Consider the following 14,819-nt stretch of genomic DNA (forward strand, 5'->3'; position numbering starts at 1 on the left):
TTGAGCGGTGACGTCAGCAACGTGCCGCCTGTCGACGTCGCAGTCATGGAGGAAGTCAGAGGTGAGGTGGACCGTCCTCATTCAAATCAAATCTGCTTCAAATCATCGCTTTTATATATTTATGTTGCGGTTGCTGGCTCTGTTTTAAACCACGCATGACTTCCGGCGGGTTGTGTTATTTAACGCGCATCATTTTGTCAAGTCGGCGTTTTGTGTTTTGTCGTAAGCAGGCAGACGCGCTCCTGTGTGAAACTGGAAGCACTTAAACAACAACAACAACAAAAACAATAATAGATATCACGGCTCCATGTTGTGAAGCGGGTCTTTTAGGGAAATTTATCTGAAAGAAGCAACGCGGCGTAAATTTGAGACAGGCTCGCGCTTGGCAAAGACCCCATTCATTACTGCTCGGTGTTTCATCGACTCGCGTGCCCCCGTTAAATCAATTCCCTCGATCAGCCGAACACGTCAACTCATGGAGTTCAATCGATATTTGCGATTGGAAACGTTGCCTTTTTGTTGCCATTTAATTGTCCAAAGTAACTTGTCTTGTTTTGTTGGTACAATTTAGCTTAAGTGTTACACATTACGTTAGAGAGATTACAAACTAAAGAAAGACAAGCTGAAAATGATGAAACTTAGTTTTTGTTGTTGTTTTTTAATGCTCACTCCTATAAAGAATGGTGATGTAGAAATGAAATAATTTTAGGAACCTAGAGTACAAAGAAAACTCAAAAATATTTGTTTCAATGCATGATTAAAATAAGTAGAAAACTTGTAAAAACAGAAATACAAAAAAAAAAAACAACAACACACACACCAGGAGCAATTTGGATTTGCACTAACTGAGGGAAATATCTATAACACTACAAGTATTACTGAACGTTGCAATGATTAGACTGATGCATATTTCCTTCCTTTTTTTGTTGTTTCATCAGTGTTATTACACAAAAGAACACAGTGACTGCACAGTAACTGTGCATTGTAGTGCACAGTTTCTAAATATAATTGCATTTAATTATATTTTCACTGCTAGATTTAGCACTTCGATCATTAAAAAATGTACATCAGGCTTGAGTATTGAGGGCTACGAAAGTGCACCCAGCATGTCATATATATTATTGCCATGCAGCATTTCTATAAGCCAATGACAGAATTGAAAAGGCTAATGAAAGTGTATTCTTTAGCTGCTAGAAGTGTTTGGCTTTTGCTCAGATACAACCGATAAATATTGGACTGTAGAGTAAAATAGACGATGTTCTCCCCTCAGTGTTTCCCCTGACCTGTGCAGTTCAAAACTATGCATGGGGAAAGATTGGGCTGGACAGTGAGGTGGCCAAACTGGTGGTTGGCGGAGACCCCCTGGCAGTCATAGAGGGGGACAAACCCTATGCAGAGGTAAGAAGGGCTTAATGGAAAAAGGAAATCTTTTTACGTCAACAGAATATAAAAAAAAAAACAAGCAGATTTTAATTAACTGCCTTGCTGGCAAATAAACGAGTATTCATTTCAATGTGAGAAATATTACTTGCGATTTGACACTGACACTTAGAATACGTGTTGTTGTTCTCTGAGTGTGTTGGTAGAACAGCTGCTTTTCCTTGTGCCATTCAGAGGTCTTTATTTAGCTCCCATTGCTCTGCATGGAGTGTTGACAAGGTCATTAGTTCATGTGGTGACATTTCCACCTTCCCCACTGTTCCTGTCCAGGTTAGTGTTCATGTCTACAGAGTTTAGGTTTTATTATAATATTTTGTGTCACTATTGTGATAACAATAAAAGTGACGATAAGAAGTATTTATTGCTTCTTTTTTTTTGGGTAACCGTACCGGAGTGAGTGCAGTATACAGCTGTCACAGCGCCACAATCACAAATACTGACCTCGAGAAACACATCATGTGAGATACGCTTCTTTAGGAGACCACTCACACAAAGGAGTGTGATATGTGTCACTAATGTAACAGTAACTACATTTAATTATATTTTCAAATTTATTGGTATTGGAAAAAAACTGTGGAGAAAATAGAATAGTAAAACTAACAATGCTGATCATTTTGCATAATAACTACGAATCAAAATCTTATGATAAGAAATTTATCAGGAGTTTTCTTTCTGGAATTTGCTGCTTACACTAAATAAAAATCAGTTTTAAATCTGAAATGTATTCCCAAAGAGTATTCCACACTCTGTGGAGTGTACAGAACATTTCCAGGGGTGCCCATGGCCCCCATTTCCCCACCCCATAAGGGCGCCACTGCAAATTGTATGAATCGCTGTTTTTTTGCATTCTCTTACAACATTATTGTTACCAATGTCCACTCCAGCTGTGGATGGGTGCCCACCCCAAAGGCGATGCTCAAATCAAGGACAACAGGATCACCCAGACCACCCTGGGCCAGTGGATAGCACACTACCCCGCCTGCCTGGGCTCCAAGGTGAAAGACGCTTTCCAGGGTCAGCTGCCGTTCCTCTTCAAAGTCCTGTCGGTCAATACAGCTTTGTCCATACAGGCCCACCCCAACAAGGTGAGTGCATAGGCACGCATCCACTTTTCAGGCTGAACTCGGTTACATTTAGCGTGGATCGCTTTATCTCGGAACAAACCACAGCTTGCTGAAACGGGCTTTTGTGTCAGGCCAACTCCTGTATGTAAACAGACCTGATAAAATTCAGACCAGAAGGATTTCAGGAGTTCAGCAAACACACGGTATTTGAAGTGTGATCAATATTTCATAAGGGATTAGGAAAGGAAGTATAAAACTATGTCTGACAGAATGTAGTTAAATGTATGATTAAATTTCTTACTTTTCTATTTGTTTTTGGTAATTTAGGAGCTAGCTGCCACCCTACATGCTCAGTTTCCAGAGCACTATCCAGACAACAACCACAAACCAGAAATGGCAATCGCTCTCACTCGCTTCCAGGGGCTTTGCGGCTTCAGACCAGTGGATGAGATCCTGGGCTTCCTTCAAGGTTAGTCCCTAAAAACAACAACAAAAAAAACTGGACGTAGACATTCCACTTACAGTGAATCCATACCTCTTTGTGTGCGTTTATTCTTCAGCTGTTCCAGAGTTCCATGCTCTCGTTGGCCGGGATGCAGCAGAAGAGCTACGGAGCAGTGTCGGGGATGAGGTTCGGACCGGACGGGCCTTGAAGAAGTGCTTCACAAAGATGATGAGCTGTGAGAAGAAGGTGTTTGTGGACGAGCTGAATGAGCTGGTTAAAAGAGTCACGCAGGAAGGTGAGGACGCCATTAGCGGAATTCCAAATTCCAAAATAAAGGAACCCTTCAAGCTCTTTTAAAATGTTTTAGGACGTAGGATACCTGGTCAATTTGGTTCATTGGGGGACCAGTTTCAACACTTGCTACATTTTCAGCTGGTGAGGTTGGCTTTCACGCGACACTGTGTAAAACAAACCAAACCAATTGAAAAAACTGTTCCCCTCCACACTTGCGATGGTACTGCATCAAGAACTACTGGAGGAAACATGAAAACCTCTGAAGAGGACACTGATCCCAATTTTCTTCTTCATGAAATGTAAACAAAAATTGAGTAGTGTCAAATTTTGTTGTTAGTAAAAAAAAAAAAAAGTGGAGGTATTTCCCCTGCTAATGTCACCCTGGCACCCTTGTTTAAGTTGTATTTACCCAGAATCCCATACATTGTAGTTCATTTCCTGCTTTTGTCACAAGGTCAACGATCAGATGTTACTACTGCCAGAAGTGACAAAGAAGATGACAGGAAGTAGAAGGACGATGGCACGGCATAATGTTTTATTGCGTGAACAAACCTACGTGTTTTAATTAGGATTTTAATAATGGAAACGCCACAATTGCAAAATTGTGTTTCTTTCAACAGCAGCAACATATCAACAGAGTTTTGCACCCACTTCTAATGCAAACACCAGTTTGAATGTTCACCAGGAACCAAGCAAAGATGGATTTATCCAAGTAAAATCATTTCACACAGGTTGATGATGATTCGAGAACTGCAGACTAACTTGTTTGCGTCACGTGGGCTCACCATGTAGTTCTTCACTGGACCCAAATCTCCAGTAAACAGTGTTATTAACTGCATTTAGAAAAAGCAACCTTTATCCTCCTGAACATGGCTGTTTGTCCATAGGTGCAGCAGGGAAGGACACATCAAGCAGCAACGGCAACCTGTTGCTCCGCCTCCATTCCCAGTACCCAGGAGACATCGGATGCTTCTCCATATACTTCCTGAACTATGTGGTCCTGGAGCCAGGCCAGGCCATGTTCCTGGGGGCCAATGAGCCTCACGCGTACATCTACGGAGGTCAGAGGGCGCTTCCTATTTCCATACATGTGCTGTTTATCAGTGTGTTTTCTTACCTCTTTAACCTTTACTCATTTCATCATTGGGATTTTATGCAGCTCAGTAGCCCATAATGGTGAAGAGAAAGAAAAGCGGTGGATGGATTTCTATATGTTCTGTGAATGAAAATCTGAAAAGTGAGACTGTGTATTTGTATTTATCCTCTCAAAGGCTGCACTTTGCAGACTTTGTTTCACAACTGAGCACTCTCTGTGCTAGCAGACGATCCATCCTACCTTGCACAAACAGTTAGGACAATGGATCATGGAATTGAATATCATAAATAAACACATCAGTGAAATTCACAAAATTGGAGAGGAATTGTTGAGGAAAACGGCAAAGAAGATGACAAAAAGTAGGCAAAATGGCGGGCCATAGTGATTTATTGCGTCAACAAACTTAGGTGTTTTAATTGTGATTCTTATATAATGGAAACACCTTTGGCAAAAAATTTGCCAAGGGTGAATTTGGCTAATTTTGTCGTCCACCCAAGAAGGGGAAGACGACATGAGGCAGAGAGCAAAGTGACACGTCAATGACAACGGATTTTGTCAGTTCGGCTCGATCGTGCAGAGCCCGTTAGTGTTTGTCCAGTTAAATGCCAGGCTATTGAGGAGTCGATGTTGCATTTGAAGGGAAGTTGACTGTCTGCCACTGTGCCAACCTGATCGGTTTTTCTGGTTCTCCATCCTTCCAGATTGCATCGAGTGTATGGCCTGCTCAGACAACACCGTCAGAGCCGGACTGACGCGTAAATACATCGATGTAAACACGCTGTGTGAGATGTTGAACTACAAGCCGGCGTCTGCCTCCTCCAAAATCTTCCCGTGTGTCTCGGACCCCGCAGACCCCTGTGTGACCCTGTATGACCCCCCGCTGCCAGACTTCACGGTCATGAAGATACAGGTAGGAAATTTTCTTTTCTTTTTAATCCTTTTGTGTTGTGATTGACATGAGAGTGCTGAGTGAGCATATTCTGACTTGCTAATCTGCTAATAAGAGAGCTAATTTTTCACTTAGCACAATAGCATTTTTGCTAGTTTTGAAAACATTTAGCTTCCTCTAAGTTACTTTTGTGATCGATTGACTTGACGTCCATGTTGAGGTTTTTACCGTCTGTTAAGAAATCTTGAAGTAGTTAGACGTTTATATTCTACTTTTTCTCATTTTGAAGTAGGTGACGACTGTTTACGCAGCAATTCATCTTCCTTTTCTCCTATTCGTGTTTTAATTTTTTTAAAGAAATAATAAACCACATTTCCAACCTTTTTACATTTTATGATGCTAAAACGGCAAACTTCACTGCAATTTATTTAATTGTTATGAGAAACATGACAGAACAAACTGGTAGCTGATTGTAACGTGAAAGGGGAGGTTTGCAACATTTATTCAGATCTTGATACACATTTGCAATTGGATTTAGATTGCAAATGGACTTTGACTTCACAATTTACACAAATATATTTTGTTTTCTCTGCTTTTTATCCAACGTCTGGCTTTTTTTTTTTTTTTTTTTTTTGAAGAAACATTTAGCACTTGGTGTGCATTGGCTTGTGTATTGAGGAGTTTAATTTGCAAAATGTGAACTTAATACAGTGAGGCTGATGGAATTCCCTCATTTGTATAGAAGCACCCAAACACAGTAACTACCCTCTACTCGGGGCGTCTCTACCGGTCTATAGGTGCCAGCCTCTGTGAAGGACTACACTGTTGCCTCGGTTGACAGCGCCAGCATCTTGCTGGTCATCGAAGGCGACGCCACCGCGACCTCCGCCGCTGCTTTCTCCGATGTCACCATGACGCGGGGAAGCGTCCTGTTTGTCTCGGCCAACGAGAGCGTGCCTCTGCACATTACCTCGCAGTCGGGGATGACCCTGTTCCGAGCCTGCAGCCTCCTGTAGCTCCGGCCCAGCACCTAATGCCGCCACCGTCTCTTAGGAAGTTGTTCGTTCTGAATTGGGCCTCGGATTTCTGGTGTCCACTATTTGGTAGGTGGTATTAAAAACTTAGAGAATTTTCTCTGGTCCTGTTTTCTAACTGAGTCTGTTGCTCCTTTTTTAACCATAAGCACCCAGCAGACTGCTCTGAGGATTCTAACGGTGTTTCTTACAAATCCAGGATCATCCTGCAGGGTAATAATCAGCTTTAACTAGTAGTGTCGACGCAGCTTACATCTAGAAATAAAGAAAATGTGCACAATCCAAGTTCTGTATCAGTGCTGGACATTTAATTTCCAGCACTGTGTTTTAAAGATTTCTAATAAATTAGCCACCGGAAGGTTTTTAAACGTTTCCAAAACTTCATTTAGCTCCTGTTTATAAAATCTTTTTTTTCCTTTACATTAAAGGCAGTCAGGTCACATCTGTTCCTTGATGTGCTCAGATTTAAGAAAAAAAAAAAAAACAACTCTAATTTTAAATATGTTTGAGCATCATTTACTCCTACAAAGATTTAACAAAATAAAAATCCTGAAACAGCCAGAAAACAACAATTTTATCATCTGGTATTGCTGCATTACAAAACGTTTACACCACCTACTGGTCCTGTGAGGTACTACAATCACTGAGCATCCCTGGGGATGATGGGGAGTTTCCAGAAAGTCTCTCCTTTTTCTTATTTGTTCTATAAACATTGTAATGACAGTCTAAATGACTGGCGTGGTAACAATAATGCGATTCCTGTGTATGCTGAATCGAGAGCAGTCGCCCGTCTGACTGGCCGGTTTCCTGCCATTATCCAGTTTCATCCACCAGTGGAAGTGAAGCCGAGGATTCCGGGTGTGATGCTTTTGACCACTAACAATGCATGCATATTTTGTTTTTTTTAATGTCCTAATATTTGAACAGTGATTGAATATAAAAAGAATAGCTACAGGGTTGGACAAAACGTTGACCCCAAGCTGTCTCCATCCTGCGAGGCCTGTGTGTTTTGAATTTTAGCGTCTTGTTTGGTTTGACTAAATATGCAGTGTCTGTGCTTCTACAACAAAACGCTGCATGCCTGCAGGGGTTTCCGAGTTTGCCAGTCTTTAAGTAACTCAATACAAGACAAGGTCCTTTCATGTTTTCCATCTCAAAATTCCACACTTTGGGTTTTCCAAGTCATCAAAGCCTAAATAAGTCCAGTTTTCAATGAGTTTGGGACCCAGGATGTGGCCTGCATTTTACCATCTAGAAGAGTCATTTCTCATCATCCTTGAGATGACAAATTTACAGCTATTTTTTTAGAACAATTTCTAACCAATTTTATATTAAAGTATTTATCATCTGACTAGATTACAACAAACTGTTTTGTTTTTGGTGTTACCATAAGCAGCATTTCCATTAAGGTCGTTTTTTTGTTCATGCGCATTTTGATACCCCCCACCCCCAAAAAAAACAGGTTGACGGAAACAGCAACATATATATTAAACATTGGCCACTCCTGGAAAAGAATTAAAAAGGGAGATGGACACATATTTGTCTTCAGTCCTATTCTTTTTACAGCCACGAGATTTAAAAATGTTGCATCAGAATTGGATGGAAACATGGCTGTAGTCTAAATTACTTTCAGAATATCCCTGATTTTATTTGAATTTCTCTTCAATGAAACCTTGACTATTTACTAATGTTCTAACAGAGTAATTCGCTCACTATTCAAGATTAAAACATATTCTTTTTTTTAATTCAATAATCTCAGTATTTTTGAGCTGATTTGGTGAGAATTTTCCTTTAGCTGGTCAATCCATTATGGCTATAATCCCCAGGTGTCGTGGCAGCAACACCGAAGGACTTGATGTTGATAAACCACAATAATTACCCATTTATATGCAGTATTGATTGCTTGATTGTGATGAATTAATTCAAAGACAGCCTCAACTTCCATCCATCTTTCATACAGGGTTCAGTCTGAAAACTGCTACACTTTGGAGTAAGTTGTCGACTTTATGGAAGTCGGATCACGTGCGGAAAAATTTGGAAAAGCAAATTGCTTGAAGGGAAAACCTAAAACGAGTATTTCAACATGCATCCTGCCTACCTCCCAATAAAAATCACTTCTCTGAATCAATAAAGCTGCTTCTACATGCAGGTTTTTTTGTTGAACACGTCTCTACTTCGCTGCTCTCATATCTCAGCTCTTTGTTACTGAAATAAAAGAAGGACGAGAATACCTCATGTCAGTGTTTCTCCTAAAAATGTTTTACTGTCTGATGTGCTGTAATTCTAATGACATAATAGCTTCATCAACGTTTTTTGTATATTTTTGAAGTTGCCTCTGTTACTGATCTTGTCTGAAGACGCCTCTCTGTTTTGAACACTGTAGATCGAGGGCTGTGCAATGTTTCTGTCGGAGAAGCTGTGTGGGGAAAAATGTCTTGGGTTCCAGTTAGTGTTTAGAAGTTTTGTTGACTAATGTATGGGAATGCAGAAAATATGAATGTGAAATGGTTTAATAAAGTCTTGATATGCTACTGAAAAACTCGTTTGGGCCCTATATTTTATTTTTACCTCCACTAATAAAATGGCTTTCATATTTTTGTCACATTAAAACCACAAACATTGCGTGTTGAACATCTGAAGGGGAAGGAAAGTGGTTGATGGTTTTCAAAAATTTCTTACAAAATGCTTTCAGAACACTTGAATTTGCTGTAAACAGGACTTCTCGGCAGCTTTCTTGAAACAATGAACTCACCGGCTCGGAAACAATAATTCAGATAAATAACCAAACTGCCCGTATTAGGAGTCTGGAGGAGAGGCTAATGAAACCTTATAGAGTGAATTTGAAAAGAGAACTTTTTATAGTTTCCTGGAAGCCATGTTGGAGGTTCACCTTCAAGTAGAACAGAAATTGAACATACCAGCAGAGGAAGGGCAGCCTGGTAAAACCAGCTCCTTGTTATATGCTATTAGCTTCATACAGAGGGTCTGGATGTTCGGCTATTGAGAACTGACTGCTTGCTGCTGAAGTTTTACATGTTACCCAATCCCAAACTCTTGGCCGTGATGTATGTTCAATAGCACAACTTTGTACTTTCTGAGGTGCACTTATCATTAACACATGCACAAACAGCTGTTAGATACAGAAAATTATGACTAGAAATTATTTTAAGCCATTTTTGGCAGATTACACCGTGCCAGTTCGATGCTATGAAGCTTACCTGAAACTGTCTGAACCGTAAACAAACATCCTCCACTGCGGAGAGAAGTACCAAACCAAACGAGACGGATGTTAATATTTATTCAATATTTGGAGGTGTGGTCAATGCCAACTTCACTTCCTGTGGTGCATACCTATCAAGTCTCCCATTTTGGCTGGGAAACTAACGTTTTTTTTTATCCCCCTTTCCAGCTGCGTTCCTGCATGAGTATTTTCCTGTAAAGATACCATATCAAGTCATCGTCATGACAATATTGTCTAATATCATGCACCCCTAATATGGATTGAACTCATCACCTTCTTAGATTAAGAAGCTGTGCCTGTTAGGTTTGAATGCATCTGCTGCTCAAAAATCCACACTACCGCTTGAAATTCTCTCCTGTACTTCAGGTTTATTTTAATTAAGTTTAAGAAAAACTTCTTGTCACAAATAAAACAGTAAAACATCAGATTGCTGAAGCTGATTCTGCACACGCTGTTGACTGACTGTCAAAGTGTGACCTGTTTAGCTGTCAGATTTCAAGGAAAAACAACCAGATGTGACTGAATCTATTCAACAATTACACTATCCATGAAAAATGTCCCACTTTCAGTTAGCGTTTCAGGTCACCTATGTTTTATCTTAAATTTTATATGCCTTTATGTTGATGTGTATCAGGTTCTCCGTCACGTCGTTTCTTTACTTTCCCCGTCTGTCTGAAATTCTCCAGTAGGGGGCGACGTCCTTTTTGTCCTTTTGTTGCATGGTACAGTTGGTTTGCTGTCCATAGTATCCAAAGTAAACATATGCCTACTGACAACTTCTGTTGTCGGGTGAAGGAAACCATAGAGAATCTTTAATACTCTCACATCCTCCAAAGCATCATGGGCCCTGTAGTTTATTCCCAGCAGCTCCCTGACAAGGTTCTCCTGGCCAAAGCTCTGCAGGCCACGGTCCCTCAGCAACTCCCGAGCCAGCGGAAGGGTGTCCACGCAACCCGAAACTGAACCCTCAAACTGCGCTCTCAGGTCCAGCTCGTCGAGAGCCCGAGCCAGCAGGGGGCAGTCGAAGTTTCGGATGTTATGGCCGACGACGAGTGGTCGACCGAGCATTTGAAGAAAAGCGATGAAGGAGACCACGACTTCTCTGAGGGAGTTGGTGAAGATGAGGCGACGATCTTGGTAGAGTCTCTGTCCGCGGACCTTAAAGCCCGTGACTCTGGCCGCTCCTCGCTCAATGCGACAGCGGGGGACGACGTACAGATTGAGCGAGTGGCCGCCGCTTACTGCTGCCAGTTGGATGATCTCGCAGTGTGGACCTGGACAACAGAAAGCATGCAGAGGTCAGGGCATGACATCATTTACTCTGGATTAGAAGGCTGTGATTCCATTAACCAGAAAATTGCACCAATTAAAATTATCGGAATTCAGTTGCTTAAAGGAACATGGCAATATTGAAAAGACTAAAGTTTTTTGATAAAGTTTTTGCACTAAAATTAGGGTTGTTTTTTTTTTTGGTCATTAAAAACAATAATGTTATATTGAAACTTTTCGCATCACATGAGCCACGTGATCAACAATCGGAAGTTAGTACTGGCGAAAACAACAAAAACAATGGCTGATGGAAGTAGCAGGAGGATGATGATGTGTTTTATGCTCCTACTGTGACACAGTTCATACAAAGCCCTGCGTAGTTCAGACATGTTTAATCCACAGATCTTCTGTGAAAATCGCAGACTCCAGTTTCCCCAAAACGGCACATAGATAGCCGCTCACAAGTCTATGGGGATTATCGCGCCATTGCCTGAGTGAGACACCATCTTCTGATGGATGATGAGCGCCAGCAGCACGGCTGAATTCTGGATATAGTTCATGTAACCATTTCCATCCATTGCTGCCCCAATTTCTTTACTACTTATCGCAACAAGGTTAGGGGACTTGTTGTTCTTCACCATTGAAGTACCAAAGTGCTTTGGCCTTCTTGCCCTTTGGCGACCCGTACACCACAAAAATAAATGGACAGATGGAATTAATAAAATTGATTTAATTTAGATTAGACAACCCCTTTTGCTTTTTTTACCCTGACTAATATTTGTGGCTCATTGCTTTCATGTTTTTCTTTGCTTCGTTTGTCATTTCCTGAGCTCTGCGAGCAACACTTCGACATTTGCGTTGGCTTTTTCGGGCTTTTGTGTTTTTTCTGTTAAAAATCAGTGTAAGGGTTAAAACACAAAACTTCAGAGATATAAGAAGCTATTTGAAAGGAAGTTGAGCTGTTTAGGCCTCCAAGACGTGTCGGTTAATAAAAGCTACAAAGGAGCTTGATTTCATATTTATATATATATTTGCTAAAAAGCAAAACTTATTTTTTACACTGCCTTTTGAAAATGTTATTTGAATTGTCTTTATTTGAGCAAAGCTAAATGAAGACAATTCATAGAGTTAATAAAGAACTTAACTCTATGAATTGTTTTTATTTAAGTTGGCGAATAAACTGATTCTGACAGCAGCGAAGTTAAAAATCATTCCTCTGCTTTAATGTTCGGACAGATTCATTATTCGTAACATCCAGGTCCCTCTTGATAATGAGATCCAGATCTCAGCGGGGTTTTACATGGTTCAATAATTATCCCGTCAAAGTGCCACTTTTTACAGACGTATTTTCATTTTTTTTGTCAATTTTTAAGCGATTAAAGAAGAACCAGTAAGTCTGAGCTTACTCTCTCAGCAACACTTGCTTTGTGTGACTGTACCTCTGCATACAACTTAATCTTTATCATTTAATTCATCATTATAATAAGTCTTCGTACCCAGGCCTGTCGTCTCCAGGTCGAAGAAAACGAGCGGTCGTTGTTTGAAGTTTCCCTCCTCGTCTGTTTCTGGTTGCATCCCGCGGTAAAGACATTCATCACTAAATGTAAACCTGGCCGCCGCTCCGAGGTTTAGCTGCTGAAAATGGTTAAATTTAAAGCCTTGCTGTGGTCGGGAAACTCGGTTCTAACAGCGACAAGCTACATTTCCCCGTTCATGTTTTGTTTTTTTAAGTTTCGCACACGGAAACGGAAGGGTCTTCTTCTTCTTCTTTTTTTGTGGCAGTTGGCAAGCAACCTATTGATGTGCATTACCGCCATCTACCGGAAAAGAGTTTGGCTCGGGATGCTACATATAAATTCACACACACCCAAAAAAACAAAAAAAAAAAAAAAAAAAAACTAACAATAATATAATAATAGTATATCAAATTTATATCCTTTCTATCAATTTCGTTTTCTTAAGGTAACTTATTAACAAAAATATTCTTAAGTAGACCTTTTTTTCCCCAAAATATATTGCATATTCAACTGTAATTTCTTTTCTTGTAACTGATGTACTCTCAACTGAATATTTAGAACAAAAGCAACCGGAATGATTTTCAAAATAAAGCCCGTGTTATCAAACTTCCAGTAGATCACAAATAAAACTCTTTTTTACGTTTATCTTAGTGTATTGCTGTTGTAGTAAAACACTTTGTTGTTTTTTGTTTTGTTTTTCACTACAATGCAGGAAAATACGAGTGAAAATAACAATGATAAAAAAAAAACATCCTCAGCATACATCAATGTGACATGTCCTGAATAAGTGAAAATAAATTCATAAGAAATCTTCAATAAACTGTACACAATATTTTGCTTATTTGAAGCAAAAATATGACTAATGAAAAAAGAATTTCAAAACTTTTTCCAATATTTCATCCTGTGCATTATAAATGAACATCGGAAACCTTTTTGTGTACATATATGTACACCGTTAGACACACGATTTGTCACTCTTTCAGGTAAAATGTGAATAGACAAAAAAAAAAAATAAATAAATCAGTTGAAAACTAGCATCTTGTGTAAGATAAATATAAATAAATAAACCTAGTCCCCTGCACATACAGATGTACACCTTTAACCTCGAAAAACTGTTGTGAATTTATTATGCTGCATTTGACCTACCTGAATTTCTTTTTATCAGAAAGAATTGTTAGAATGATAACATCAACCTATTTGCAAAAGTGGGTAGAGTACCTAAAAATTAAACTGAAGAGGACCAATACTTCAACATATTTGTACTCAAGTAAAATAATAATAATAAAAAAAGAAATTCTGGAAAGAAGAGCAAAAATGTGGTTAGTAAAAAATATTATATTAACTGAGCAACATCTTATTTAATACTTAAAAATGATGTCATCACACAGACCAAAACTTAAAGACACACACAAATAGATAATTACACATCATAAGAAAAAAAAACAACTTTGAATATATATATATTTATATAAAACTGATCAATTCCAATAAAGTTGGGAGATTGTGTAAAACAAGTGAAAAAAGAATACAAATATCTGCAAACACTTTTCAACCTCTATTCAATCTACTCCATCTTAAGTCCAGAGCGTACCAGGGTTTTTTTGTTGTTGCTTTTGTCACCTCTAGATGATGATCAATATATAAAAAAATCTGATTGTCTTTGCTGGTGCAAAAGAATATTAGGGTCACTGTGGAGATGATTTTAATCCATAGACACATTTCATATATGGTCTTTTGTTACATCTTCCAGGGTAATGTTGTTATATCTCTTAAACCGAGGAGGGAAATGTTGATTAATATTAAATATTATCATATTTACTTATAATCAAAAAGGGGGTGGGAGAATGTGGTGGAAAAATTACAATAAGGTCACATCTGCTAGTTGTATTGTTATATGTTTATTCTAAATTCTTGTATGGTCCCACCAAGATAAAGCTGTTTGGGTTTCATGTACAAGGTTGAAAGTCGTTTCCCACAGCTGCATGGGAAGCAGACCGTTTCCCATGCTTTGGATCGTTGATCGTTGTATAAAACTTGCGTGCAGTGTCTGCCTGGCAGAGTGCTAGCTTGACTATTGATTGTCTTTAGAGCTCTCTGAGTCGTGCACAATTCATGAATAAACCTAATTGAGTTTTTTTTTTTTTAATTTTTCCCCCCCACGACAGTTTGGTGCCGTGACCCGGATTCCTCGACTGGACACCAACTGTGTTGGACTGCGCTGTGTGTGTGTGCGTGTATACGTGTGTGTGTCCACATACATTTAAAATTGAGGTCATTTTAGAGCCAGGTGGAGAACTGTGGGAAAGCCTGTTTTTTTTTTCGTCTGCTGTCATGACTGCAGATCTTTTTCTTTTCTTTTTCAATGCCAACTCACTCCTGACAGAAACCTGAGGAATACAGCCAGCCCAACCTACTGTGACTCCACAGTGACCCGACAATACCAGGCTTAGAGTTAAACAAAGAAGGGCGTGGTCTAAAAATAGCTCTCATCCACTTAAAATACTTATCAGCGCTCCGTGCAGACGCACGC

At 39.6% G+C, this 14,819-nt stretch overlaps 2 protein-coding genes across 2 annotated transcripts; one reads left to right on the top strand and one right to left on the bottom strand.

Moving 5' to 3' along the window:
• Nucleotides 1-20: 20 nt before the first annotated feature.
• mpi (mannose phosphate isomerase) lies at nucleotides 21-8,795 on the top strand. The gene is made up of 8 exons (XM_055040610.1): nucleotides 21-61; nucleotides 1,271-1,398; nucleotides 2,325-2,525; nucleotides 2,832-2,973; nucleotides 3,065-3,244; nucleotides 4,131-4,304; nucleotides 5,041-5,249; nucleotides 6,026-8,795. The coding sequence occupies exons 1-8, from the start codon at nucleotides 46-48 to the stop codon at nucleotides 6,242-6,244; spliced, it is 1,269 nt and encodes a 422-aa protein (XP_054896585.1). The 5' UTR covers nucleotides 21-45; the 3' UTR covers nucleotides 6,245-8,795.
• Nucleotides 8,796-9,845: 1,050 nt separating this feature from the next.
• Nucleotides 9,846-12,773, bottom strand: plex9.2 (PML-like exon 9.2). Its single transcript, XM_055034971.1, has 2 exons — nucleotides 12,269-12,773; nucleotides 9,846-10,777 (listed from the first exon to the last, which is right to left on the bottom strand). Exons 1-2 carry the CDS (start codon nucleotides 12,345-12,347, stop codon nucleotides 10,146-10,148), a joined length of 711 nt encoding a protein of 236 aa, XP_054890946.1. The 5' UTR covers nucleotides 12,348-12,773; the 3' UTR covers nucleotides 9,846-10,145.
• Nucleotides 12,774-14,819: the final 2,046 nt, after the last annotated feature.

This window comes from Poeciliopsis prolifica, unplaced genomic scaffold, assembly GCF_027474105.1.
Source record: "Poeciliopsis prolifica strain line A6 unplaced genomic scaffold, Auburn_PproV2 SCAFFOLD001, whole genome shotgun sequence".
Classification (NCBI taxonomy): Eukaryota; Metazoa; Chordata; class Actinopteri; order Cyprinodontiformes; family Poeciliidae; genus Poeciliopsis; species Poeciliopsis prolifica.